Genomic DNA, 27,975 nt, shown 5'->3' with positions numbered 1-27,975 from the left:
GGAACATGTACAGGCCCGTCTGTTAGCCAATGAACACCTCAATGATTCAGAGAAGGCTTGGGAGAAGGTGATGTGGTCAGATGAGACCAAAATCAAGCTCTTTGGCTCTTTTGACCCGCACACACTCATGGTACGTGTCCACAGGCTCCGTGCTTTCCACGCTCCCCATTCATTGTCTATGCAAGCAGCCGCGCAATGCATTCCGGTAGCGTGGCGTCGCGATTCGAGAGACTAGGCGTCACGACGCCCGCTCCTTATTTGCATGAAGTTGAGGTCCCGGCTACTTTATGCAAATCACGGGCGTCCGACGCGACTCGCCGCCTCTCGAAACTCCCGATAATCTTTTAAACTAAACGTTGTCGATCCAAAATAAAGACAGATTCAGCAACTGCATGGGTTATTTCTCACCTCAAATGTTTTCAGAAACACATTTCAGTGAACTATTTACGTGAAATAAGAGAAGAAAGTTTCCAAACGAGCCTCCATACTGGTTCCGGTTTGAAAGCTGGGAGCATAGAGAGAGCTGATGGTACGTGTCCACAGGGGCGTTTTTAATCGCGAGCGGACGCGACGCTTCCCAAAATTGTTCCACTGACATGCTGTAAATGTTCATTATGGTTCTAGATAGGTCGCTCCACCATGGCTTCTCACTGACACTCTCTCTCTCTCTCTGTCTGTATGTCTGTTGCTATAGAAACGGAGAGGACGGAAGGGACTGATTAATCAGAGAGTTCACACTGGAGAGAAACTACACAGTTGTGATGAATGTGGGAAAACTTTCACTTCGGGGAGGAACCTCAAAGTCCACCAACGCTTTCACACTGGAGAGAAACCCTACAGCTGTGATGAATGTGGGGCAGCTTTCTTTATATCAAGTGACCTAAAAAGACATCAACGCATTCACACGGGAGAGAAACCCTACAGCTGTGATGAATGTGGGGCAACTTTCACTCGATCAGGTCACCTGAAAACACATCAACGCATTCACACTGGAGAAAAACCCTACAGCTGTGATGAATGTGGGGTAACTGTCACTCGATCAATTAACCTGAAAAAGCATCAACGCATTCACACTGGAGAGAGGCCGTACTGCTGTAACCTATGTGGGAAACGTTTTTCTCTGGATAGTTCCCTTAAAACCCACCAACGTATTCACACTGGAGAGAAACCGTACTGGTGTGACCAATGTGGGAAAACTTTTTCTCGGGATAGTTCTCTCCAAACCCACCAACGTATTCACACTGGAGAGAAACCGTACAGGTGTGACCAATGTGGTAAAACTTTTGCTCAGGTTAATTCCCTTAAATCCCACCAACGCATTCACACTGCGTCATTGTGAACATTTTTCAGAGCCCAGCTAGCTGTTTCCTCCTGCCTCCTCCCCATGCCCTGATAGCTGTGTTGTTATATGCTCAGCTTCTCTCCACATTGAAGGCTGACCAACAGTAAATTTATGTTTCAAACAGCATGTATAATTTCGTGGCTATGGCTACATACTTGGACCACCAGAAACTTCCCAGTGGGACTCCGTTATGAGGCTGAAATGTCAGAACATCTGGAAGAGTTTTCAAATCACAAGGAAGAGAACCAACCACAAACCTTTAAAAAATCTTAAAAGAAAATTCTGGTTTATTTCAACCTGAAGTATTTCCCATAAATGTAACCATTGGGACTCTATGGGTCACGCTTACTTTCCACTCAGCACCTCTGTTATAGATATTCAGGGAAACAAGGACTAGTGCGGAACATTGATATCAGGGACAGCTGCTCAAGCCTCCTACAACTTTGGACAATGAATCGCCTGTAGTGTGATGAGCAAAAGATGAAAATAATAATGCAGTTATTCCTTAGTTCTTGAAACTTCTTCCAGGAACTTTACCTTACGTCTCAGGACACTAAGTGGTGAGATCCTTAATTTACAACTAGCTTGGTTAAGCTCACAGAGGAGAAACAACCACAAGACTTAGTACCCATCCTGACCATTATGGCTGTTTATTGAATTATGGGTTAAAGGCCCTGACATCTGGTTCTGGGGTTGAACCCTGGTCAGGACAATTCAGATACAACCTGGGTCAGACCCGGGAGCATTGCACACCAGTTAGCCCAGGTGTTAGAAATGGGCGGGGGGGGGGTACACCTCTGGAGGATTACAGAGAGAGGGGGTGATAGTGGCATCATCAATTTGTGCAAAAACATAAAATGTTACAGAATGATGCATGTTTTTGGGATATAGTGTAAATATAGTACACACAGCATTTTTAGCTTTATAAAATGTTAACTATATTGTATGTATGGAGCTGTAATGTATGCAAACACATACAGACAACATACTGATTTACAGTATCTATTCATCAACATGAACCTTTTTTCCTCAGTGACAGATGGATCTTTTAGCAGGTTTATTTTGAAAGATAAAAGTTAAAAAGGTAACGTTACAAATAGAAAATGTGCAAACATGCTTTAAAAACAGATGCACGTACAGCTGGTGGTACCGTGAGGTGATCGACTTATTATTAACACGGTGTGTTTCTGTGTAACGTAACAGCGGATGTTTCTCTCATTCAGCAGCCTTGTTATGTTCGTTTAACGTTACACTACGTTGTCCCTCACCATTCCGTCATCCATCCCTTTTTTCTTCCTCATCGCGGACGCTTAGGACTAGAGCTCCTAGACCTCGATGTCTCGCCACATATCCGTGTTGTTCTCGTCCGTCGTTCATCTCTGGTGTGTCTGAAATCACTCCTGCTGCCGTCCCACTGTTTGTTTGTGAGCCACAGCGACCTCTGACAGTTACGTCACGGACTGTGCGCCCCTCATTTGCAACCGAATAGGTTTGTCCCGCCCCGTTTGTTAGTGACCCTGGTCAGTGCAATTCACATCGAAATCGACCCTGGTCCAACCCTGATCCAACCCATCTCTCGACCTGGGTCGCAAAGGCGAGTCGATCAACGCGAGGTAACCCTTTATACACAACTAACCCTGGTTGAGTCCTCAGTGTGAAAGGGGTATTAGATTAGACATTCCTGTTAGAGGTCAAATCCACATCTGTGACACTGAACTACAGTAGTTTAGTTAATCTATGTCGGTTATTTTCAATTTATATAACTCAAATACTCATGCTAATAAACAAACAAGTTTGTGAAACAAAAACAAAAGTTAAGCCCAAGTAAATTACACTGACTAAAGGTTGCAAATCAAATCCTTCCCTTTGTATTAATCACTTGGTTAGATCTTGCCATCCTACAGACATGTTATTTCTAAATATGTATATTATAGGTCCCCGGAGATGTAAATCAGAAATTCAGGTGCACACTAATGCCTCAGTTAGTCCTATAGTTTGAATATATGTTTTTAATCTATTTAAAGTGTATTACACCTTTTAGCGTTGTTTGTGAACCATACACAAATTGACCCTATAGTACTGTTACATATGTGTTCATGTGTTTTATGTTGTCTAAGTTGAATTCTAACTGTACTGTTAGTAACTTGTATCCCCCTGAGGCCCAGTCTCACCGACGTGTCTGCTTCATGGGAGCGACTCCTTCTCTTTTGCCTGTTGCTCTCATTTAGACAGATCTGTGCCACATGTTGAGATCAATCATATCCCTTCATTTACTGTGTAATTAGTGCACAGACAGAACCTGTTACCACTCCTGGTACCCAGAACAACCTCCCATCTGCACATCAGAAACATTGGGTGATATAAATACATTCTCAGATGTGAAAGAGTTTGATGATTAGGCTACTAAACAAATTTCGAGTCAATTAATAAATAAGGTTCAAGAAATTTTTAGTTAATATCAGCTATAAGAATAATTGAGAAATTCATCAGTAAACTTTAACCCTAAATTAGGCTCATCCCTCAGTTTAGGATAAGAAACTGCTTCACAATCTTCCCTGGTGCTTCTTAAACTCTCAACTTCTGAACGGTGCATTAATACCTAAAACTCATTTTAACTGATACGCGTAAACGTCAAGCGACAAATTTAATGAAGAGATATCAGTCACTGAATTTACCTGGTCACATTTGATTTGTTTCTATTCATAAATGTACATCGTTGTGTTCACTGTATTCCTTCATTCATCCTTTATCATTCTATTCCTTTTTTCTTTTTTTTGATCATTTATTCACTTATTTTCTGTTAGTAGTTTAGTCATGTAGTTATTTAAATAAACAGTTGGTTATTTGATGTGTGTGTGTATATAAAACAATTACAATGACTGCACTCTATCCCCAAGAACACTGTGGTATCCCTGAGATGAGATTCAATTGATTAATATCAAAGTTTGAGGTTTTTCCGAAATTGGGTGGCGTTCTAAATTGAATAATTTAATTGAATATAAAGTTGCATACTGATATTAAAACTAATTGTGTATGACAGCTGTAGCTGAGTGTCATCACTCTCCTTCACCTTTTGCAACAATTCAGGGGTTTATGATTCATAATTGTGATTTATTAATTATAGATACATATTCTGATTATAATGAATGATTGGTCATTAATCTGCTCCATGCAATAAGGCTACACGCCCGAGCCATAGATATGGTCAAAAGCACCAAAAAGAGAGTATGTGAGCCTTGAGTTATGATTTATTACAGATGTGTTCCCATTATTGTTTTTGTCTGCTTCTGTTGATCCAGTTCCATCAAGCATATTCAACATAGTTCAACCTCAGTTACTATGGCAACTGATGCTGGGAAACTAACCTGGTCTGGGGCAGGCTAACTGTCGGGCTAAGAGTTCCTGTAACACTGACCCGACGGGAAAGCAATGATTTTACCTCTGATGCCGTATTATTTGACTTTATAAACCACTATCAGTCCAAACATTAAAGTTTATAGAAAATCGACTGCATATATATACTTTAGTAGTCTGGGTTATGACAAATTGGTCATAATATAATAAATAAATAAATATATATATCATTGGGTGAACCTGGGATGCCGTGAATCACTGCTGAACCCTCTGGAGGTGTCTTGGGCCTATCAGCGAAACACAGAGGAAAGAGGGCACGCACTTGATAACCCAGAAGATGCCATCGCTCCCTTGACCACCCTAATGAGTCTAGGCAGCAGGCCCATGAGTGTGCAACTTAAGGGATTCCAACAACTAGTCCTATAAAACAGATTTACCACAAACATTCAACATCAACACATCTGGAGATACGTGGTTTTCACTGGACAGGAAGGGGATGACAAACTGTCATCTGTAAAGGAACTAAAGCTGTCAGATAAATGTAGTGGAGTAAAAAGTACAATATTTCCCTCTGAGATGTCGTGGAGGAGAAGTAGGAAGTAGCAGGAAATGGAAATACTGAAGAAAAGGAGCTTGAATTAAGTACAGTACTAAAGTACTAAATGTACTTAGTTACATTCCAACACTGAATATAATAACGTTGATTAGTAAAATCCTATGTGTACCTGTAGTTTCCCTCCTGACCTCCAGGTGGCGACATTCTTTCACTTTAAGGTGAAAAATCAGACCGGAAGTACTTGAACCGGAAGTGTGGTTGTCTAGTTGTGATCTCTGACTGGCGGCGGGATAGTTGTTGCGTTAGCTGACGAGCAGATTTGATCCGTTTAGAGGCGTAGAGCTGCAGGTGAACCCGCACACACTCAGGTAAACACTTTAAGAATGTTTCTTTGAGCCGGAAATCAACTTGAATATCGCGTTAGCACGCAGCTAGTTAGCCTGTTAGCTTCGGCTAGCTGCTGTGTGGCTAACTGCTAGCGTTAGCCTTAGCTCACTCTAATAATAATAAATTGGACTTATATAGCGCCTTTCAGAAACCCAAGGACGCTTTACAAAGGGGGCACAGATAATCATACTAATAAATAACACAGAGGAGAAACTATAGCTCTGTAATTAAAAGAGTGATGTGTAGGAACAGTCAGCTGAGATCAGAGGCCTTGATGAACAGCTGGTGCTTGAGGTGTTTTTTGAAAGTGTCCAGGGATGAAGCATTTCTTATTTCAGGAGGGAGAGCGTTCCAGAGCGACGCTGAAGGCTCTGTCGCCGAATGATCTCAGCCGGGTGTGGGGGGTGGAGAGCAGACCAGTGTCAGAGGATCGTAGTTTCCGGGATGGAGTGTAGGGGTGGAGAAGGTTGGTTAGGTACTGGGGGGCATGGAGGGATTTGTATGTGAGAATGTTTATAGGTGATGCGGGACTTAATTGGAAGCCAGTGAAGGTGAGAACCTGGCAGCTTAGTTCAGGACATACTGGAGCCTGTCCAGGGCTTTGTGGCTTGTGGATGGCTTGGTGCTGAGGTAGAGCTGTGTGTCGTCGGCGTAGGAGTGGAAACTGAGACCATGGTGGCGGATGATCTGACCGAGGGGGAGCATGTAGATGATGAAGAGGAGGGGTCCAAGTACAGAGCCTTGAGACACACCTTGGTTGACTGGGGCTGGGGAGGAGCTGGACTCACTGATGGTGATGAACTGTTTTCTATTGGAGAGATATGATTGAAACAAGGAGAGAGCTGTTCCGGTGAGTCCTAGGTGGTCAGATAGACGGTTGAGGAGGATGGAGTGGCAGACTGTATCAAAAGCTGCAGAGAGGTCAAGGAGGACGAGGATGGAGATGTGGCCAGAATCAGCTGCGATGAGGAGGTCGTTAGTGATTTTGATGAGGGCAGTCTCTGTGCTGTGGTGAGGTCTGAATCCAGACTGTAGGGGTTCATAGTTCATGGTTGGACATATGCTGATGGAGTTGGGCGGCAACTGCTCTTTCCAGGATTTTACTGATTAAAGGAAGGTTGGAGATCGGCCGGTAGCTGTTTAGGTCCTCAGGATCCAAACCTGACTTCTTGAGGTTGGGGTTGACGGAGGCCATTTTGAAGCTGGAGGGGACCGTACCAGTTTCCAAGGAGGAGTTTATGATGTTAACCGTGGTAGGGCACAGGGCGGGCAGACATGCCTTAATCAGGGCTGTGGACATGGGGTCCAGGGAGCAGGTAGAGGCCTTAGCCTTGGCGACTAGTTTAGCCACTTGATGAGCATCCACAGGGACGAAGGAGGATAGAAAGGGCTGGGCCAGGGGTGCAGTGGAGGGAGCATTGACCTTTGGCGGTGGTGTATGTGGAGGAGTGGGGTGAGGCGCCGGAAGCTGTTGGTAGATGGCATCAACCTGGAAGAAATCTCGGAACTTGGTGCAGCGGTCAGAGGCAGGGTGGGGGGAGGGGGCAATGGGGCGGGGCAGGCGGTTGATGGTGGAGAATTTCCGGTTCCTTTGTGTTTTAGTCTCAGTTTGTCTCAGTCGCTTTGCTTCGTTTCTACAATCATCCTCAACATGTGTAAAACAGGAAGTGTGTTTCTCCAAACAGTTGGTCCAAACCTGTCTCTGTGAACTGTCTCTTTAACCAGATCACACACATTGAGGATTTTCTATGTGACCTTTGGTAGTTTCCATGGAAACCAGAGCATTCCTCAAGAGAAGAGCTGCAGCTGTTTTCACGCTAACATGGACCATGTTATCAGCACTACGTGGATGAGAGTAAAACCAGAGGAGACAGCAGGACCTGAATATCTCTGTGTGAGTCCAGGACAACAGAGTCCAGCAGTCAGAGTGGAGACCTGCTGGATCTCAGAGACCAGGACCAGGAGCCCGTTTCAGAAAGCAGCTTTAACAAACTCTGAGATGGAAAAGTTTTCGGTTCCAGAACAGCTGATCAGAGTTTGTTCAATCAGATGTGAGGATGAAAACAGCCGTCATCAATGGAGCTCTGATACTACAATTCACCATGGTAACAGGTAAATAAGAGGCAGAGCCTCCATCTGAATCCAGTCCACGTAGAGATATTAATGCATGTATATGCTGACTGTGCACATGTCTCTTTAAAAAGTGTCAATAACACAATAAAGTTTAATTCAGTGTTGTCCATGAACTCATCTTTTAGCAGACTGACATTTCCTTAATGGATGATAAAGTGGTGAATGTGACTGTATTAGACTGTAGCCTACATTACATTTAGATAGATTTATTCAGCTTTAATGTGACTTGACAGTAAGCTCCCAGTCTGATCCAGTAATAATGTGTTTGGTGATTTAAAGGTTCAATAGAGTAAATTTTAAATAGTAAACATTTATTCAGCATTCAGTGACTTTATTTCAGCTACTTCAACAAATGTCGTCAATCTAAAGACAGTCAGTGAAATGCTGTTAAAAGCCGTTCAGCTGTCTGTGTTCAGAGTCACAGTGTTATAAAGAAGAAGGACATGCAGAGGTTTGATTCTGAGCTGAGGGCCACTTGATGCTGTGTGACATTTGAATGTTCAAAGAAATGACTGACAGCACATAAAAGAGTCACTTTAGACAGTCCAAAGTAACAAACTAATATCTGACACACAGTAAACCTTCGATACGGCCTGAATGAATGAGGAAATAAAACACTAATCATACTTTCTGAAACAGAGACCAGGACCAGGAGCACTACTAGAGCGAAATGGAGGAGAACCCGGACCAGTGGAGCAACAAGGTCCCCAGAAGACCAGCAGCAGGCTCATCTTCTGATACCACCGATGTTCAGGTCAGTGTTCATGACTTCATGGCTTCATAACGACACTAAAGACACAAGGAAGAGTCAATAACTGAATAAATTACTGTTTAAACGACACAAAACTGAAAACTTTGAGAAATGACACCTGTGCAGGTAGAAAGAAGTTACCGCTTTTATTGTGTAGTCTGAGTAACGTGATGTCATATCCGTTTAAAACCAAAACAAAGCCGAAGGTAGAAAGCAGAAAGCGCTGATAGGGTCCGCAGGGATACGACCTGCAGCCTCACCAGTGTTTCCTCTATATGCCAGCAGCAGCACCGCTGATAAAATACGACCGCTGCTGCTGAATGTTTTATATGAGAGGAGAGGAGAGGAGAGGGTTCCGTCTTATCTCTTTAGAAACTAACATTATATTATTTTCCGTTACAGATGCTTCTAGGGGTGTAACAATACGTTTTTACAACGATACAATTTCCATGGTTCCGATACGATTCAGTACGATATTTGGCTCATCTAGAGCGATACGATTCAATGATTTGAAATCGATACAGTAACTTTTTTTGCCAAAACTTCAGTCAGTGTGACTGTCAAATAAATATGTGATACTGGACAGAGCAGGTCAGGATTCCTCAAAGTTTTTCTTGTGAGGGAATCAGGGATAAATTAATTATGGATATAAACAAGTAAACAACAATTAATGGCAAATACATACAGCTTTTATTAGAAAATAATAAAAAGTGCAGCTTCAGGACCTGCTGATTCAGTTCTCAAGATACAAGGCAGTTTAATATTTCACCAAAAATATAATAAACCAACTTCTATCAAAGTTAAATGAACAGTGGTTTAACCTGCTGCTTCTGTCCTCATTTTCAGTATAAACAGTAGATCAATATTACAGAGATCAACCCCTGATAGTGATCAACCCCTGATAGTGATCAAACAGCTGATAGTGATCAAACAGCTGATAGTGATCAACCAGCTGATAGTGATCAAACAGCTGATAGTGATCAAACAGCTGATAGTGATCAAACAGCTCGGGACAATAATCATTCCTCTACAAACGCTGTTTAAATAATCTGCTGATAGTAATCCAGTAGTCCACCTATAGTGTTCATTTGGGCTCTTTTCATACATGAAAACATCTGGAACAACATTTTAAAACTAGGTTAGACTAACTTTAGTTGAATTTCTGTTTAGTTTTTTACTTTCTCTCGTCGTGATAATTCACCTCACAGACCGTCTGCTCTCCGATTGGATACGTGAGGCTGATGCTGCGTACACATACAGTAGATATCATGACGGGAAAAGGAAAGTCATTTTCTCTGAATGAAAAAAACGACAGCGCACGGGGAAAGCAACTGTGGGTGAAGCCGCCCCCGTCTCATGCAGACCGCTGCTCATCTCCCTCCAGCCGTTACCGGTTGAAAGACGTTCGTCTGCGTGCACGCCATGGATGCGCGCTCACGCTGCAGAGGGCAGAGCTTGCTGGATACCAACCCCACCCACACACACACACACACACACACACAGTTTAACCATCATAGTGTTAAATAAAGTTTTACTGCCAATGAATATTGACCGATATTCAGTAAAAATATACGATCATGAGATCTGCATTAATGCTTTCCAGTGGCCGATTGCTGATAATGCCACATGGTGAACAACAAATCTGTGTTGAAAACTTGAAATTGGCAGGAGGACATGAGAACATGCTTCGATTGTTTTCTTCTTCATGCATGAGGGCCTCCATGACAAACAAAAGCTGTTGATCTCTAAGACAATTTTGACAGATTACCTCAGAGATATTAATGTTATATATTATTATGATCGCATTCCCTTAAAGAAACGTCATAAATGTAAGTTATTTTATCATTGAAAATGTCATTCCATTTAAGTAAATTAACACTGTTTGATAAGACAACAGTTAATTTATCATGATCAATAAAAGTGTATTTTCCTAAATGTTGAGACACCTCATTCAAGGCCAGACAGACATTTACCTGCAGGTTTCTGTGCACAATGTACTGTAGTTATGTAGCCTACTGAGGCCTCAAGAGCTATGGTGTAGCCACGGGTGTGCCAGGGTGTGCCTTTGCCACCCAGAGAGGCTGCTGGCTCACCCAAAAATCAGAAGCAGAATGAATTTTTACTAGTAACTATTACTGAACACAAAACAACCCGCCACCATCCATCAGCAGCTGTTCTATATTTCTACTAGTGGAAGTTGGCAACCCTACACACACATTTAGGAGGAAAAAAAGTCATGAGCAGTTGTGTGCGTCCGGGACAGGGAGTAGCTGTGCAGAAAGCTGCTGGGGCCAGTAGAAAACGGCGCTGTTGCTGCTGCATTCACTTGCACTCACTTGACATTGGAGTTTCGCTCTTGCGAATTTCCGACCAGCACAACTTTTTATAAATATATACTGAGGTGGCAGCTGGGGTGGCTGTATTAGTGTTAAAACTGCCAAAAAATGCCCTTAGGCGCGCGCTCACATAAAGACCCTCTCCATCTCAAAGTCCCGGGCTGGATTTCAGTCCCAGTCCACCCCTGGATCAGGTGGCACGTAGCTGGTTCAGTGGTCAGGGAATGGCTTTCGGCACTAGCCTGGGACCACAGAACCTTGTTGACTGTGTCCAGCTGGGCGCCAAGCCTGACAAGAAAGTCCGCTTCTATTAAGACCAGGGGGTGGAGTTGAGGAACTACACTCACAAAATGCATGACCTTTTTCTTCCCAATCTGTACAGGAAGGGCACATACTCCAGTTGTCAGAGAGTCTGCGGTAATTCTGCAGAAAGAAGGCTGTGGCTTCGCTGTGCGAAGGCTGGTGGAGGATTCTGTTGACACCGGTCATGGCACAGGTCTTGGCTGACAGAGGACCTCTGGGACCAGAGTGCTATGAGCATGTTTGTGATCACAGTGCCATTGAGGGGCACGCCTCTGACCACACGCGGGCTGTACAGTGCCTAATTTGTGTTTTTCAGCGAGCAAACAAAAGACCTGTGATCATGAAACAAGTTTGGTTTGCCAACCTGAGGCGGCTGCGGGCTAGTGGGTGGCATGGACAGGTCAGAGCCAGGATCGGGCTCTGGGAGAGGCAAGAGCATCGGTAGGGGTCCTCTGCTCTCCTGGATGAAGCTGACTTGTCCAACTGGGACTGGCCAGCTGCCTGCAGGACCAAGTGGCTTCGGGACATCAACCTGAGCCCAAATGTGTCCACGGTGGCAGTCAATGAGAGGTGATAGTCGATCTAAGAGGTCCTGACCGACGAGCAAGGGTTTTGTATCAAGAGTACAGATGTAAATGGGATGCTAGAGAGTTATCTCCTCAAGAGTGATGCCAACCCAAGCGCGTTTTGTGATGGGCGACTTATTCTGTGTGTAGCTGGTAATGCTTATGTTGCAGGTTTCAATTTGCAACAGCTTACTGAGGAGGAACATTGCTCTAGCAACCTCTGCAAAATTGCTGGAACACAACAAGCTTATTTCGGAAGCAGAGGAAGGGTGCTGATACAGGCCCCTATGACAACTGAGGTGTATATGCGTCAGGCGTTACCCTTGCGAACATGGTCGCCCAAGAAGGTCAGGGGTAAAGGGTGTGGTACGTTAGGTGTGGCGGTCTCAGGAAGCATTGTGAGCTCCCTTAGTTCCCTTCCCCAGCTTACGAAGTAAACCGTAGCAGTGAAAGTCACCGGTCAACACAGACTTAAAAGTATGTTCCTAAGCTGTGGTAGCTGGGTAAACTGTAAATTGAAGCGCTCTATATCTCTTACAATGGTCTCATTCTGACTGTTATGCAGGCCTTGTTCTCGGGGCGGGTACGGACCGCCTGAGTCATCCGAAACTTCAAAGTCGCTTGGGTCGCCATAACAACAAGGGCAACTGTTCCCCCTTCACAAAAGGGACAGAGTCCGGTCACGGTGAGGCCACGAGCTATGCGGGGTGTACCGTACGTCAGTATATGAGGGCCTAGAGCCACTCATGCTTTGAGAATAATCCCCAGCCTTCCAGGGTGGGGATGGCGTCCGGTCAAACTGCAAGGTGGTGCGGCTCAGGATGGATTGGGATGCACTTCTGAAAGGAACCTGTGTCCACTGGGTGGGCCGTTACTGGTGCCCGGTAGCTGTCGAGGGTGATGAGGTTGGAGGAGGTCCGGCTAGGCCAGATGGGCCAGAAACAGAACCCGTCTCAGTGTCAGTGTTAGGTGACTCTTCGACAAACACGTCAGCAACTGTACTTACCTGGCCATCCTGAGCTCTTTCTTGCCTGTACTTTGCTTTTCGCTCGGCAACCTGAAGCTGTTCATACAGAATGTCAGTCTTCTCGCCTGACTGGGCACGATCTTCCCATGCTCTGAAGATCTCAAATTGGCTGGCCCGTACCTCCCTTCGCAGGCTAGAGTAATCGACTGCATCCTGCAAGGCTAGGTCGTTGGACACAAGCCAAATTGCTATTTGAACCAGAAAGGAAAAGAACTAACCACTAGTACACACTGAAGCAATCCACAAACCACAACTGACTATATGCTTGGCAAAATGTGTGCAAATTAATTTTCAAAAATCTAAATTTCCGAAAAATTTATGCAAACTTGATAATTCTGGATTACTATGTAGAAATATTGCAATAAATCTGGTATTAGATAGTCTCACACAGAGCACCAATGTGTTGGGATTAGGTAGAACCAGGTTAGGTTATTAGCAAATATTAAAGATAATTAATGTAAATCAAATTATTGGTAATAATGAATTATTAATAAGCATTAATAATAACGGGGTACCACCCTGGGATCAGGGACCAATAACTGAACCGTTGATAAAGTCTCAAAAAGGGTTGTTCACTCAAAATGTCAGTATTTAAAGACTACTTTACACTTATGAGGTGAATGGTGAAGAAGTTAATCCGAGCACTGACACTATCACGACCAGTTGTTATCACAACACATACAGTATGCACAAATAAACACTGTGGTGGCAATTTCTGTTTAATAAAGCACAAGGTCAAAACTTGTCTTTCTTGTCTTTGTTCCCTTTGTCTAGACTTTTTCTTTTCCATGAAGGCCTCTGTTAATCTCACTCTTTTCTCAATTTCAATTGTTAACGACATCCTGTTTCCCTTCTAGTTGTTCTTGTTTTAGTTGATTAATTTACCTTAAAATATATTTCCTTTATATATTATTAAGTTTCTTATTTGTGTTTCTTGGTGCCTATGATTGTTGAATTACTGGAACATTGTGGGTTATGTTCCACAGACATGTTCTAAATGTTCTTTATGATTCTAGATGGGTCGCTCCACCATGGCATGTCACTGACTGACTCTCTCTCTCTCTCTCTCTCTCTCTCTCTCTCTCTCTCTCTCTCTCTCTCTCTGTTGCTATAGAAACAGAGAGGAAGACGAGGACTGATTGATCATAGAGTTCACACTGGAGAGAAACTACACAGCTGTGACCAATGTGGGAAAACTTTCACTAAGGGCAGTAGCCTCAGAGTCCATGAACGTATTCACACTGGAGAGAAACCCTACAACTGTGATGAATGTGGAGCAGCTTTCAATACATCGGGTACCCTAAAAACACATCAACGCATTCACACTGGAGAGAAACCCTACAGCTGTGATGAATGCGGGGCAGCTTTCACTCGATCCGGCAACCTAAAAACACATCAACGCAGTCACACTGGAGAGAAACCATACTGGTGTGATGTATGTGGGTCAGCCTTCACAACATCAGGTGACCTAAAAACACATCAATGCATTCACACTGCAGAGAAACTACACAGCTGTGACCAATGTGAGAAGATTTGCGCTAAAGGGAGTATTCTCAGAGTCCACCAACGCTTTCACACTGGAGAGAAACCCTACAACTGTGGTGAATGTGGGGCAGCTTTCACTCGATCAGGCAACCTAAAAACACATCAACGCACTCACACTGGAGAGAAACCGTACTGGTGTGACCAATGTGGGAAAACTTTTTCTCGAGATAGCAACCTAAAAACACATCAACGCACTCACACTGGAGAGAAACCATACTGGTGTGACAAATGTGGGAAAACCTTTTCTCGGGATAGTTCCCTTAAAGACCACCAACGCATTCACACTGCAGAGAAACCATACTGGTGTGACCAATGTGGTAAAACTTTTTCTCAGAATGGTATCCTTAAAGCCCACCAACTCATTCACACTGGAGACAAACCGTACAGCTGTGACCAATGTGGGAAAACTTTTTCTCGGGATAGCAACCTAAAAACACATCAACGCATTCACACCGGAGAGAAACCGTACTGGTGTGACAAATGTGGGAAAACTTTTTCTCGGGATAGTTCCCTTAAAGACCACCAACGCATTCACACTGCAGAGAAACCGTACTGGTGTGACCAATGTGGGAAAACTTTTTCTCAGAATGGTATCCTTAAAGCCCACCAACTCATTCACGCTGGAGAGAAATCGTACAGCTGTGACCAATGTGGGAAAACGTTTTCTTGGTCTGGTCACCTTAAAGTCCACCAACGCATTCACATTGGAGAGAAACCGCACTAGTGTGACCAATGTGGTCAAACTTTTTCTCGGTCTGATAGCCTTAAAGTCCATTAATTGTGGTTTTGTTTTCAACATGACGTATTTCCCATGAATGCATCCTTTGTGACTCTATGGGTCACGCTAACTTTTCACTCAGCACCTCTGTTACAGAGATTTAGGGAAACAAGGACTAGTGCAGAACATGGATATCATGGACAGCTGCTCGAGCATCCTACAACTTTCCGAATTAACTGACTCAGTCAGTTAAACTTTACCAGAAACTTTACCTGACCTCCCAGACACTAATTGTTGAGATTCTTAATTTACAACCAGCCTGATTAAGCTCACAGAGGAGAAACAACCACAAGACTTACAGCCTGAATACACAACGATTGTCAGGAGTGCGTGGCGGCTGTGTGGCATGATGGCTGCGTGATACATGCGCCGGGCGTTTACACCAGCTGCATTTCAGCTGCGTGTCTGCTGCTGCTGTCAGCCATTTCTTTCTACATAGAGTTTGCCTTTTAATGGCCATTTCATTTCATTATAAATATCATTTATATTTATTTTAGGCCGAGAAAGGTTAAGAAACGTGTGGTAATTTATAAATAATAGTAATAATCCACAATTAGAACTCTGTACTATATTCATTCATGTTCTAAAAAAACTGTCCGGCACATATTTCAGAATAAAAGCCTTGTGTTAACAAATGAAGGAATTCTGTCCATAGAAAAAGGGCTTTTATTTCTAAATGAAAGCAGGAAGTGTTGATTTAAACCCCATACTTTATCAAATCATGGAGCTCTCCAAGTCACTGCAAGTTCCACAGCACTGACTGCTGAAATTTCAGAATAAAAGCCTTGTGTTAATAAGTGAAGGAATACTGTCCATAGAAAAAACGCTTGAGGGCTTTTATTTTGAAATGAAAGAAGGAAGTGTTGATTTAAAAAGTCTTTACTTTTTTTCATCTCCGTAAAAGTCTACAGATGGACATCGAAACTGTAGTAATGTAGTGGGTATGATGTTAATATACAGTCAATAGATCACTTCTCACTGTCTGTTGTTGCTGTGAGACGCGCGCGGCAATCTTCAAAAATAGGCGAGACCTCAATTCTCCAGAACAGACGCAGCCGCGCCGCGCGTCTTACGCGGGCAATGTGGCTGCTCTAACCTGTCCCCAGAGATGTAAAACAGAAATTTAGGTGCACACTAATGCCTCAGTTAGTCCTATATTTTGAATATGTGTTTTTAATCTACTTAAAGTGTATTACACATTTTAACGTTGTTTGTGAACCATACACAAATTGACCCTTTTTTACTGTTACGTGTGTTCATGTGTTTTATGTTGTCTAAGTTGAATTCTAACTGTCATGTTGTTAACACATATGCTGTATATATACATATATAGGCCTGTCTGTTGTAGTGTTTGTATACCTAAATGTTATGATAACAAGGTTTATCTATGTTGTGTAATTGATTAATTCATTTTAATTCAGTTAATCAGGTTTTATTCAGTGGTTTATATCATATAGGTGTTTGGTACCGGCCTGCAGCAGATAAAGCCCAGATGTCAAATAGGGAAGAATTAATTATGTGATCGAATTAATTACTATCAATCCTGTGAAATAAATTTAACGGAAAAAATCAATGTAGTTTATTACATGGGAGGAGTAATATGTAACGAGTTATGTTCATCGTTGTATTCACTGTATCTCTTCATTCGTCCATTATCATTCTATTCCTTTTTCCTTTTTTTATCATTTATTCACTTATTTTCTGTTAGTAGTTTAGTCATGTAGTTAGTCAAATAAACACTTAATTTATAAAGAACTTGGTTATTTGATGTGTTTGTGTGTATATAAAACAACTCCAATCACTGTACACTATGCTCAAGAACTCTGTAGCAACCCTGAGATTATGAAATTCAACTAATTAATATTACATTTGAGGTTTTCCCTGTTTTTCCTAAATTGGGTGGCGTTCTAAATTGAATAATTTAATTGAATATAAGGTTTCAAGCTCAGTTACTATGGCAACTGATGCTGGGAAATTAACCTGGTCCGGGGCAGGCTAACTGTCGGGCTAAGAGTTCCTGTAACACTGACCCGACAGGAAAGCAATGATTTTACCTCTGATGCCGTATTATTTGACTTTATTAAGTTCATAGAAAATTGACTACATATATATACTTCAGTAGTCTGGGTTATGACAAATTGGTCATAATATAATAAATAAATATATATAAATATATATATATATATATATATATATATATATATATATATATATATAAATATATATATCATTGGGTGAACCTGGGATGCCGTGAATCACTGCCGAACCCTCTGGAGGTGTCTTGGGCCTATCAGCGAAACACAGAGGAAAGAGGGCACGCACTTGATAACCCAGAAGATGCCATCGCTCCCTTGACCACCCTAATGAGTCTAGGCAGCAGGCCCATGGGTGTGCAACTTAAGGGATTCCAACAACTAGTCCTATAAAACAGATTTACCACAAACATTCAACATCAACACATCTGGAGATACGTGGTTTTCACTGGACAGGAAGGGGATGACAAACTGTCATCTGTAAAGGAACTAAAGCTGTCAGATAAATGTAGTGGAGTAAAAAGTACAATATTTCCCTCTGAGATGTCGTGGAGGAGAAGTAGGAAGTAGCAGGAAATGGAAATACTGAAGAAAAGGAGCTTGAATTAAGTACAGTACTAAAGTACTAAATGTACTTAGTTACATTCCAACACTGAATATAATAACGTTGATTAGTAAAATCCTATGTGTACCTGTAGTTTCCCTCCTGACCTCCAGGTGGCGACATTCTTTCACTTTAAGGTGAAAAACCGGACCGGAAGTACTTGAACCGGAAGTGTGGTTGTCTAGTTGTGATCTCTGACTGGCGGCGGGATAGTTGTTGCGTTAGCTGACGAGCAGATTTGATCCGTTTAGAGGCGCAGAGCTGCAGGTGAACCCGCACACACTCAGGTAAACACTTTAAGAATGTTTCTTTGAGCCGGAAATCAACTTGAATATCGCGTTAGCACGCAGCTAGTTAGCCTGTTAGCTTCGGCTAGCTGCTGTGTGGCTAACTGCTAGCGTTAGCCTTAGCTCACTTTAATGTGTGCTCCTGTTATCTTATTGGACTTCCGGTTCCTTTGTGTTTTAGTCCAGTTTGAGAGGAGTTTCTCAGTTTGTCTCAGTCGCTTTGCTTCGTTTCTACAATCATCCTCAACATTTGTAAAACAGGAAGTGTGTTTCTCCAAACAGTTGGTCCAAACCTGTCTCTGTGAACTGTCTCTTTAACCAGATCACACACATTGAGGATTTTCTGTGTGACCTTTGATAGTTTCCATGGAAACCAGAGCATTCCTCAAGAGAAGAGCTGCAGCTGTTTTCACGCTAACATGGACCATGTTATCAGCATTACGTGGATGAGAGTAAAACCAGAGGAGACAGCAGGACCTGAATATCTCTGTGTGAGTCCAGGACAACAGAGTCCAGCAGTCAGAGTGGAGACCTGCTGGATCTCAGAGACCAGGACCAGGAGCCCGTTTCAGAAAGCAGCTTTAACAAACTCTGAGATGGAAAAGTTTTCGGTTCCAGAACAGCTGATCAGAGTTTGTTCAATCAGATGTGAGGATGAAAACAGCCGTCATCAATGGAGCTCTGATACTACGATTCACCATGGTAACAGGTAAATAAGAGGCAGAGCCTCCATCTGAATCCAGTCCACGTAGAGATATTAATGCATGTATATGCTGACTGTGCACATGTCTCTTTAAAAAGTGTCAATAACACAATAAAGTTTAATTCAGTGTTGTCCATGAACTCATCTTTTAGCAGACTGACATTTCCTTAATGGATGATAAAGTGGTGAATGTGACTGTATTAGACTGTAGCCTACATTACATTTAGATAGATTTATTCAGCTTTAATGTGACTTGACAGTAAGCTCCCAGTCTGATCCAGTAATAATGTGTTTGGTGATTTAAAGGTTCAATAGAGTAAATTTTAAATAGTAAACATTTATTCAGCATTCAGTGACTTTATTTCAGCTACTTCAACAAATGTCGTCAATTTAAAGACAGTCAGTGAAATGCTGTTAAAAGCCGTTCAGACTATACGCAGCCTATTTAAAAAAGTCTCTTTATAACTCCATTCTGCAGCTGCACCACCATCCTGCTCACTATTAACAGATATTAATATTAACAGATCATCTACAATATTAGAGGAGTTATGTTCCATCAGTGAGACCAGATAGAGATCATTATTCATTGATCCTACGTGTCTGAGCTTCATACTGATCTTTACTGTTTAAACTGAGATTACACATTATGAGCAATAAACATTTTAGTGGAGCTGCTCTAACAGACTGACAGATGTCTGTGTTCAGAGTCACAGTGTTATAAAGAAGAAGGACATGCAGAGGTTTGATTCTGAGCTGAGGGCCACTTGATGCTGTGTGATATTTGAATGTTCAAAGAAATGACTGACAGCACATAAAAGAGTCACTTTAGACAGTCCAGAGTAACAAACTAATATCTGACACACAGTAAACCTTCGATACGGCCTGAATGAATGAGGAAATAAAACACTAATCACACTTTCTGAAACAGAGACCAGGACCAGGAGCACTACAAGCGCGAAATAGAGGAGAACCAGCAGAACCCGGACCAGTGGAGCAACAAGGTCCTCAGAAGACCAGCAGCAGGCTCGTCCTCTGATCCCACCGATGTTCAGGTCAGTGTTCATGACTTCATGGCTTCATAACGGCACTAAAGACACAAGGAATAGTCAATAACTGAATAAATTACTGTTTAAAAACATAAAAATTATGTTTTTACCCACAAAACTGAAAACTGTGAGAAATGGCACCTGTGCAGGTAGAAGGAAGTTACCGCTTTTATTGTGTAGTCTGAGTAACGTGATGTCATATCCGAAACCAAAACAAAGCCAAAGGGAGAAAGAATAAAGCGGTGGAGGGTCCGCGGGGATACGACCTGCAGCCTCACCAGTGTTTCCTCTATATGCCAGCAGCAGCACCGCTGATAAAATACGACCGCCGCTGAAGAATGTTTTATAGGAGAGGAGAGGGCTCTGTCTTATCTCTTTAGAAACTAACATTATATTATTTTGCACTACAGACGCTTCATATCCAGGTCAATTCACACCCCTGTGAGTAAAGCATATAAACAAGAATCTTTTCACTTACCTGATGTCAGCACAACGATTATAACAACATGCAGCGGTTAGATGTCAACAATGAAGCAAGCAATGCTGATCACTGATTCAGGATTATCATTCGCTGAAGGGAAAACAGTCCTGCAACTTCACCTGAGTGTCGCACAGTAACGTTACAGACAGCAAACTATAGGCATATTAATCAACAGGGAATATTTGGAGCTTGGGCAGCGAGCATGACCGCCATAACCGGAGCAGCGCTTAAACTCTGGGTTAGTAGGCAGCACTGACTCGTGTCATTAAAGCAGCACATTTCCTCTGTCATCAGAGGCTTCCCCCACACGTTTTTTATCTAACAAAATGTGTCATGATGAGTCCAGTAGTGCTGTTTGTCCTCAAATGGGCTTTCCAGCATCTCTCGTCAGTTCGTCCATGTATGTTGATGTGGGACGTCCCTGTGATGGATGCCCGTGCGTTGGTTCCCACAGCACCAACATGCTTGCTAGGAGTTCTTGATAATGCCACATTGTGAACAACAAATCTGTATTGGAAACTTGAAATTGGCAGGAGGACATGAGAACATGCACCGATTGTTTTCTTCTTCATGCATTAGGGCCACCATGACACACAAAAGCTGTCGATCTATAAAACAATTTTGACAGATTCCCTCAGAGATATTAACATTATATGTTATTATGATCGCATTCCCTTAAAGAAACGTCATAAATGTAAGTTATTTTATCATTGAAAATGTCATTGCATTTAAGTAAATTAACACTGTTTGATAAGACAACAGTTAATTTATCATGATCAATAAAAGTGTATTTTCCTAAATGTTGAGACACCTCATTCAAGGCCAGACAGACATTTACCTGCAGGTTTCTGTGCACAATGTACTGTAGTTATGTAGCCTACTGAGGCCTCAAGAGCTATGGTGTAGCCACGGGTGTGCCAGGGTGTGCCTTTGCCACCCAGAGAGGCAGCTGGCACACCCAAAAATCAGAAGCAGAATGAATTTTTAGTTATAGCCTTAGTAACACAAGTAACTATTACTGAACACAAAACAACCCGCCACCATCCATCAGCAGCCGTTCTATATTTCTACTAGTGGAAGTTGGCAACCCTACACACACATTTAGGAGGAAAAAAAGTCATGAGCAGTCGTGTGCGGCCGGGACCGGGATAATCTGTGCAGAAAGCTGCCGGGGCCGATAGAAAACGGCGCTGCTGCTGCATTCACTTGTCATTGGAGTTTCGCTCTTGCGAATTTCCGACCAGCACAACTTTTTTATAAATATATACTGAGGTGGCAGCTGGGGTGGCTGTATTAGTGTTAAAACTGCCAAAAAATGCCCTTAGGTGCGCGCTCACATAAAGACCCTCTCCATCTCAAAGTCCCGGGCTGGATTTCAGTCCAAGTCCACCCCTGAATCACGTCGGACGTAGCTAGTTCAGTGGTCAGGGAATGACTTTCGGCGCTAGCCTGGGACCACAGAACCTTGTTGACTGTGTCCAGCTCGGCGCCAATCCTGACAAGAAGGTCCGCTTCTATGAAGACCAGGGGGTGGAGTTGAGGAACTACACTCACAAAATGCATGACCTGTTCCTTCCCAATCTGTACGGGAAGGGCACATACTCCAGTTGTCAGAGAGTCTGCGGTAATTCCGCAGAAAGAAGGCTGTGGCTTCGCTGTGCGAAGGCTGGTGGAGGATTCTGTTGACACCAATCATGGTACAGGTCTTGGCTGACAGCGGACCTCTGGGACCAGAGTGCTAGGAGCATGTTTGTGATCACAGTGCCATTGAGGTGCACGCCTCTGACCACACGTGGGCTGTACAGCGCCTAATTTGTGTTTTTCAGCGAGCAAACAAAAGACCTGTGATCATGAAACGAGTTTGGTTTGCCAACCCGAGGCGGCTGCAGGCTAGTGGGTGGCATGGACAGGTCAGAGCCAGGATCAGTCTCTGGGAGAGGCATGAGCATCGGTAGGGGTCCTCTGCACCCCTGGATGACAACGACTTGTCCATCTGGGACTGGCCAGCTGCCTGCAGGACCAAGTGGCTTCGTGACATCAACCTGAGCCTAAATGTGTCCACGGTGGCGGTCAATGAGAGGGGCCAGTCGATCTAAGAGGTCCTGACCGACGAGCAAGAGTTTTGTATCAAGAGTACAAATGTAAATGGGATGCTAGAGAGTTATCTCCTCAAGAGTGATGCCAACCCAAGCGCGTTTTGTGATGGGCGACTGTGTGTAGCTGGTAATGCTTATGTTGCAGGTTTCAATTTGCAACGGCTTACTGAGGAGGAGCATTGCTCTAGCAACCTCTGCCTAATTGCTGGAACACACCAAGCTTATTTCAGAAGCAGAGGAAGGGTGCTGATACAGGCCCCTATGACTACTGAGGTGTATATGCGTCAGGCGTTACCCTTGCGAACATGGTCGCCCAAGAAGGTCAGGGGTAAAGGGTGTGGTACGTTAGGTGTGGCGGTCTCAGGAAGTGTTGTGGGCTCCCTTAGTTCCCTTCCCCAGCTTACGAAGTAAACCGTAGCAGTGAAAGTCACCGGTCATGTTGACGGAGGACTGACGTCGGGCTTCTTTGGAGAGTGTGGCAGCACTGGAGGTTGACCGGCCATTCCAAACTGTTGTACCCCTTCCTTAAAGCATCTTCGGATCAGATTTTCAAGTTCTTGCAAATCCTCCCCTCTGGGGTGGTTTGGGACCTTACATCTATACTTACCTTCTTGCTTGGGGTTACACTGAAACTGAACCTTTCTTTTTGGTGGGAAGGTACTTTGTAGCCTTGGTCTGGTCTGTTTCTGGAAGTGGCCTTAGCTACCACTACCCTGCTGGCGAGGTGGTCGGCGCCCCCTGTGGTGTTGCCGTGGCATTCATCCTAGCCCAAGGCTTTTCGTTGCCTTCAAGCAAGGTACTTTCTGAGGTCTGAATCCACAGGACTCTGGTATTGTCCTCGTACCTCATAGCAGGGTGCACATATGTTTCCCATGCCATGTGCGCATACTTCCTGATCTCCTGTATGTTAAGATTGTTTGACCTACTGTGCATAGTGACGTCGTAACACACACTTCCATGGAGGTTGTGCAGGAACAAAGACTTAAAAGTATGTTCCTAAGCTGTGGTAGCTGAGTAAACTGTAAATTGAATTGCCCTTCTTGGGATCAATAAAGTTGTCTGAATCTGAATCCTACTCCAGACCCGGGACATTGTGTCCCTGTAATAATCTCTCAGAGGTTCATGCTTTTGTCCATGACAGTGAAAGCGCAGACAGTGGCAGAAGCTTAGTCTTTGTACGACAAATACTTTTCTCGCAGGGCTTGACAGAGAGTAATGAGTAGCAATCTTAGGTCTCTGGTGAGAGTGTTTCCATGAAGCGATGGACATTTCTAGTCGTATTCTTCCAGCTTAAACTTAAGCTTCTCACTTGACGAAGCATGAGGTAAGTCAAGGGGGCAGCGCTCGACTGCTTGGGTCAAAGCGCTCTATATCTCTTACAATGGTCTCGATCTGACTGTTATGCAGGCCTTGTTCTCAGGGCGGGTACGCACCGCCTGAGTCATCCGAAACTCCAAAGTCGCTTGGGTCGCCATAACAACAAGGGCAACTGTTCCCCCTTCACAAAGGGGACAGAGTCCGGTCACGGTGAGGCCACGAGCTATGCGGGGTGTACCGTACGTCAGTATATGAGGGCCTAGAGCCACTCATGCTTTGAGAATAATCCCGACCTTCCAGGGTGGGGATGGCGTCCGGTCAAACTGCAAGGTGGTGCGGCTCAGGATGGATTGGGATGCACTTCTGAAAGGTAAGGAACCTGTGTCCACTGGGTGGGCCGTTACTGGTGCCCGGTAGCTGTCGAGGGTGATAAGGTTGGAGGAGGTCCGGCTAGGTCGAATGGGCCAGAAACAGAACCCGTCACAGTGTCAGTGTTAGGTGACTCTTCGACAAACACGTCAGCAGCTGTACTTACCTGGCCGTCCTGAGCTCTTTCTTGCCTGGACTCTGCTTTTCGCTCGGCAACCTGAAGCTGTTCATACAGAATGTCAGTCTCCTCGCCTGACCGGGCATGATCTTCCCATGCTCTGAAGATCTCAAATTGGCTGGCCAAAACCTCCTACTCCGCCGCTTGGTGGCTGTTCTGCAGCTGAGCGAGCTGTGTCCGATGCTCTGTGCTTTGCGATCATACAGGACTATTTGACTGAGCACATCCGGGATGGTGCTCTGTGGTTTCCCGGTCGGCTGGTTGATATAATCCACTTGCTCTGCCAGCTTAATATCCTAAGTGGTAGCATAAAAGCTATTAAGGTTCTCTCTATCCTGTGAGGAGAGCTTGAGGAGGCTCCTGGGGAAATCGGCTCCTGACTCACCGGGCCTCTTCGATACTCATTTTACTTAGCTAGTAAAAGGCAACCCCTGTGGTCTTTGTTTTAATGGAAGCTGCTGTAAATGCACAGGTGAGAGGCTTCGACCTGAAGTGTTGAAGGCTGTTGTTACTCTTATCCTATCAGGATGTTAATGAGGTGACTTCAGCCCGTCTGGTGAGTAATAGCTATGTTAGTGTTTTAGGTATTTCAAAACCAAACAGCAAGCCAAATTGCTATTTGAAGCAGAAAGGAAAGGAAAAGAACTAACCACTAGTACACACTGAAGCAATCCACAAACCACAACTGACTATATGCTTGGCAAATTGTGTGCAAATTAATTTTCAAAAATCTAAATTTCCGAAAAAATTAATAATGCAAACAATATAAATATTGCAATAAATCTGGTATTAGATAGCCTCACACGGGGCACCGATGTGTTGGGATTAGGTAGAACCAGGTTAGGTTATTAGCAAATATTAAAGGTAATTAATATAAATACAATTATTGGTAATAATGACATTAATAAGCATTAATAATAACGGGGTACCACCCTGGGATCAGGGACCAATAACTGAACCGTTGATAAAGTCTCAAAAAGGGTTGTTCACTCAAAATGTCAGTATTTAAAGACTACTTTACACTTATGAGGTGAATGGTGAAGAAGTTAATCCGAGCACTGACATGATCACGGCTGGTTGTTATCACAACACATACAGTATGCACAAATAATCACTGTGGTGGCAATGTCTGTTTAATAAAGCACAAGGTCAAAACTTGTCTTTGTTCCCTTTGTCTAGACTTTTTCTTTTCTATGTAGGCCTCTGTCAAACTCACTCTTTTCTCAGTTTCCCTTCTAGTTGTTCTTGTTTTAGTTGATCAATTTGCCTTAAATTATATTTCCTTTATGTATTATTAAGTTTCTTATTTGTGTTTCTTGGTGCCCATGATTGTTGAATTACTGGAACATTGTGGGTTATTTTCCACAGACATGTTCTAAATGTTCTTTATGATTCTAGATGGGTCGCTCCACCATGGCATCTCACTGACTAGCTCTCTCTCTCTCTCTCTCGCTGTTTGTCTGTTTCTATAGAAACAGAGAGGAAGACGAGGACTGATTGATCATAGAGTTCACACTGGAGAGAAACTACACAGCTGTGACAAATGTGGGAAAACTTTCACTAAGGGGAGTAGCCTCAGAGTCCACCAACGCAGTCACACTGGAGAGAAACCCTACAACTGTGATGTATGTGGAGCAGCTTTCACTACATCAGGTACCCTAAAAACACATCAACGCATGCACACTGGAGAGAAACCCTACAACTGTGATGTATGTGGGAAAGCTTTCACTAAGGGGAGTAGCCTCAGAGTCCACCAACGCATTCACACTGGAGAGAAACCCTACAACTGTGATGTATGTGGAGCAGCTTTCACTACATCAGGTACCTTAAAAACACATCAACGCATTCACACTGGAGAGAAACCCTACAACTGTGATGTATGTGGGAAAACTTTCACTAAGGGGAGTAGCCTCAGAGTCCACCAACGCATTCACACTGGAGAGAAACCCTACAACTGTGATGTATGTGGAGCAGCTTTCACAACATCAAGTACCCTAAAAACACATCAACGCATTCACACTGGAGAGAAACTACACAGCTGTGAGAAATGTGGGAAAACTTTCACTAAGGGGAGTAGCCTCAGAGTCCACCAACGAATTCACACTGGAGAGAAACCCTACAACTGTGATGTATGTGGAGCAGCTTTCACTACATCAGGTACCCTAAAAACACATCAACGCATTCACACTGGAGAGAAACCCTACAACTGTGATGTATGTGGGTCAGCCTTCACAACATCAGGTGAACTAAAAACACATCAACGCATTCACACTGGAGAGAAACTACACAGCTGTGACCAATGTGGGAAAACTTTAACTAAGGGGAGTAGCCTTAGAGTCCACCAACGCATTCACACTGGAGAGAAACCCTACAACTGTGATGTATGTGGAGCAGCTTTCACTACATCAGGTACCCTAAAAACACATCAACGCATGCACACTGGAGAGAAACCCTACAGCTGTGATGAATGTGGGGCAGCTTTCACACGATCCGGCAACCTAAAAACACATCAACACATTCACAATGGAGAGAAACCGTACTGGTGTGACCAATGTGGTAAAACTCTTTCTCGGTCTGATAGCCTTAAAGTCCACACACATCTTCACACATTTTTAGAGCCTAGCTAACCGTTTCCTTCTGCCTCCTCCCCATGCCCTGATAGCTGTGTTGTTATATTCTGAGCTTCTCTCCACATTGAAGGCTGACCAACAGTGAATTCATGTCGGATTTCGTGGCTATGACTACATACTTGGACCACCAGAAACTTCCCAGTGGGACTCCGTTATGAGGCTGAATTTTAAAAATCTTAAAGGAAAATTGTGGTTTGTTTCAACCTGACGTATTTCCCATGAATGCATCCTTTGTGACTATGGATCACAGCTCTGTTATAGAGATTCAGGGAAACAAGGACTAGTGCAGAACATGGATATCAGGGACAGCTGCTTGAGCATCCTACAACTTTCCAAATTAACTGACTCAGTCAGTTAAACTTTACCAGAAACTTTACCGGACCTCTCAGGACACTAAGTGGTGAGATTCCTAATTTACAACCAGCCTGATTAAGCTCACAGAGGAGAAACAACCACACGACTTACAGCCTGAACACACCAGGAACGTCAGGAGCGCGTGGCGGCTGCGTGATACACGCGTCGGGCGTTCACACCAGCTGCATTTGAGCTGTGTGTCTGCAGCGTTTCTGCTGCTGTTGTCAACCCTTTCTTTCTACATAGAGTTTGCATTTTAATGGCCATTTCATTTCATTATAAATATAATTTATATTTATTTTAGACCAAGAAAGGTTAAGAAACGTGTGGTTATTTGTAAATAATAGCAATAATCCACAATTAAAACTCCGTACTATATTCCTTCATGTTCTAAAAACACTGTCCGGCACATATTTCAGAATAAAAGCCTTGTGTTAACAAATGAAGGAATTCTGTCCACAGAAAAAACGCTTGAGGGCTTTTATTTCTAAATGAAAGCAGGAAGCGTTGATTTAAACCCCATACTTTATCATTTCATGGAGCTCTCCAAGTCACTGCAAGTTCCACAGCACTGACTGCTCATATTTCAGAATAAAAGCATTGTGTTAACAAATGAAGGATTTCTGTCCACAGAAAAAACACTTGAAGGCTTTTATTTTGAAATGAAAACAGGAAGTGTTGATTTAAAAATACTTTTTTTCTTTTTTTCATCTCCGTAACATATTCTACAGATAGACATCGAAACTGTAGTAATGTAGCGGGTATGATGTTAATATACAGTCAATAGATCACCTTCACT

The 27,975-nt window shown here is 43.4% G+C and overlaps 2 protein-coding genes across 6 annotated transcripts; both read left to right on the top strand.

The window, feature by feature from the left end:
- Positions 1-70: 70 nt before the first annotated feature.
- Positions 71-2,045, top strand: LOC119488535 (zinc finger protein 239-like). The gene is made up of 2 exons (XM_037770270.1): positions 71-130; positions 695-2,045. The coding sequence occupies exons 1-2, from the start codon at positions 71-73 to the stop codon at positions 1,337-1,339; spliced, it is 705 nt and encodes a 234-aa protein (XP_037626198.1). The 3' UTR covers positions 1,340-2,045.
- A 3,459-nt stretch (positions 2,046-5,504) lies between these two features.
- On the top strand, positions 5,505-26,989 carry LOC119487943 (zinc finger protein 226-like). Of its 5 annotated transcripts, none has more exons than XM_037769036.1 (4): positions 5,505-5,620; positions 7,365-7,751; positions 8,412-8,526; positions 13,870-15,554. In XM_037769036.1, exons 3-4 carry the CDS (start codon positions 8,443-8,445, stop codon positions 15,022-15,024), a joined length of 1,239 nt encoding a protein of 412 aa, XP_037624964.1. In that variant the 5' UTR covers positions 5,505-5,620; positions 7,365-7,751; positions 8,412-8,442; the 3' UTR covers positions 15,025-15,554. The 5 variants fall into 5 exon arrangements, with proteins under 5 accessions (XP_037624964.1, XP_037624960.1, XP_037624962.1 ...); XM_037769032.1 differs by lacking the exons at positions 5,505-5,620; positions 7,365-7,751; positions 8,412-8,526; positions 13,870-15,554 and adding exons at positions 17,881-18,002; positions 18,325-18,711; positions 19,634-19,757; positions 25,665-26,989; XM_037769034.1 differs by lacking the exons at positions 5,505-5,620; positions 7,365-7,751; positions 8,412-8,526; positions 13,870-15,554 and adding exons at positions 17,882-18,002; positions 18,495-18,711; positions 19,634-19,757; positions 25,665-26,989.
- The last annotated feature ends 986 nt before the right edge of the window (positions 26,990-27,975 follow it).

Source organism: Sebastes umbrosus, chromosome 5, assembly GCF_015220745.1.
Source record: "Sebastes umbrosus isolate fSebUmb1 chromosome 5, fSebUmb1.pri, whole genome shotgun sequence".
In the NCBI taxonomy this organism is placed as follows: Eukaryota; Metazoa; Chordata; class Actinopteri; order Perciformes; family Sebastidae; genus Sebastes; species Sebastes umbrosus.
This window is presented reverse-complemented; position numbering and strand designations above follow the sequence as displayed.

Excerpts from the sequence above, each read along its gene's own strand:
- LOC119488535 (XM_037770270.1), top strand. The coding sequence starts at position 71 with ATGTGGTCAGATGAGACCAAAATCAAGCTCTTTGGCTCTTTTGACCCG. Across the intron at positions 131-694 it reads TTGACCCGCACACACTCATG|AAACGGAGAGGACGGAAGGG; the intron begins GTACGTGTCCAC and ends CTGTTGCTATAG.
- LOC119487943 (XM_037769032.1), top strand. The coding sequence starts at position 18,422 with ATGGACCATGTTATCAGCATTACGTGGATGAGAGTAAAACCAGAGGAG. Across the intron at positions 18,712-19,633 it reads ACGATTCACCATGGTAACAG|AGACCAGGACCAGGAGCACT; the intron begins GTAAATAAGAGG and ends TTTCTGAAACAG. Across the intron at positions 19,758-25,664 it reads CTGATCCCACCGATGTTCAG|AAACAGAGAGGAAGACGAGG; the intron begins GTCAGTGTTCAT and ends CTGTTTCTATAG.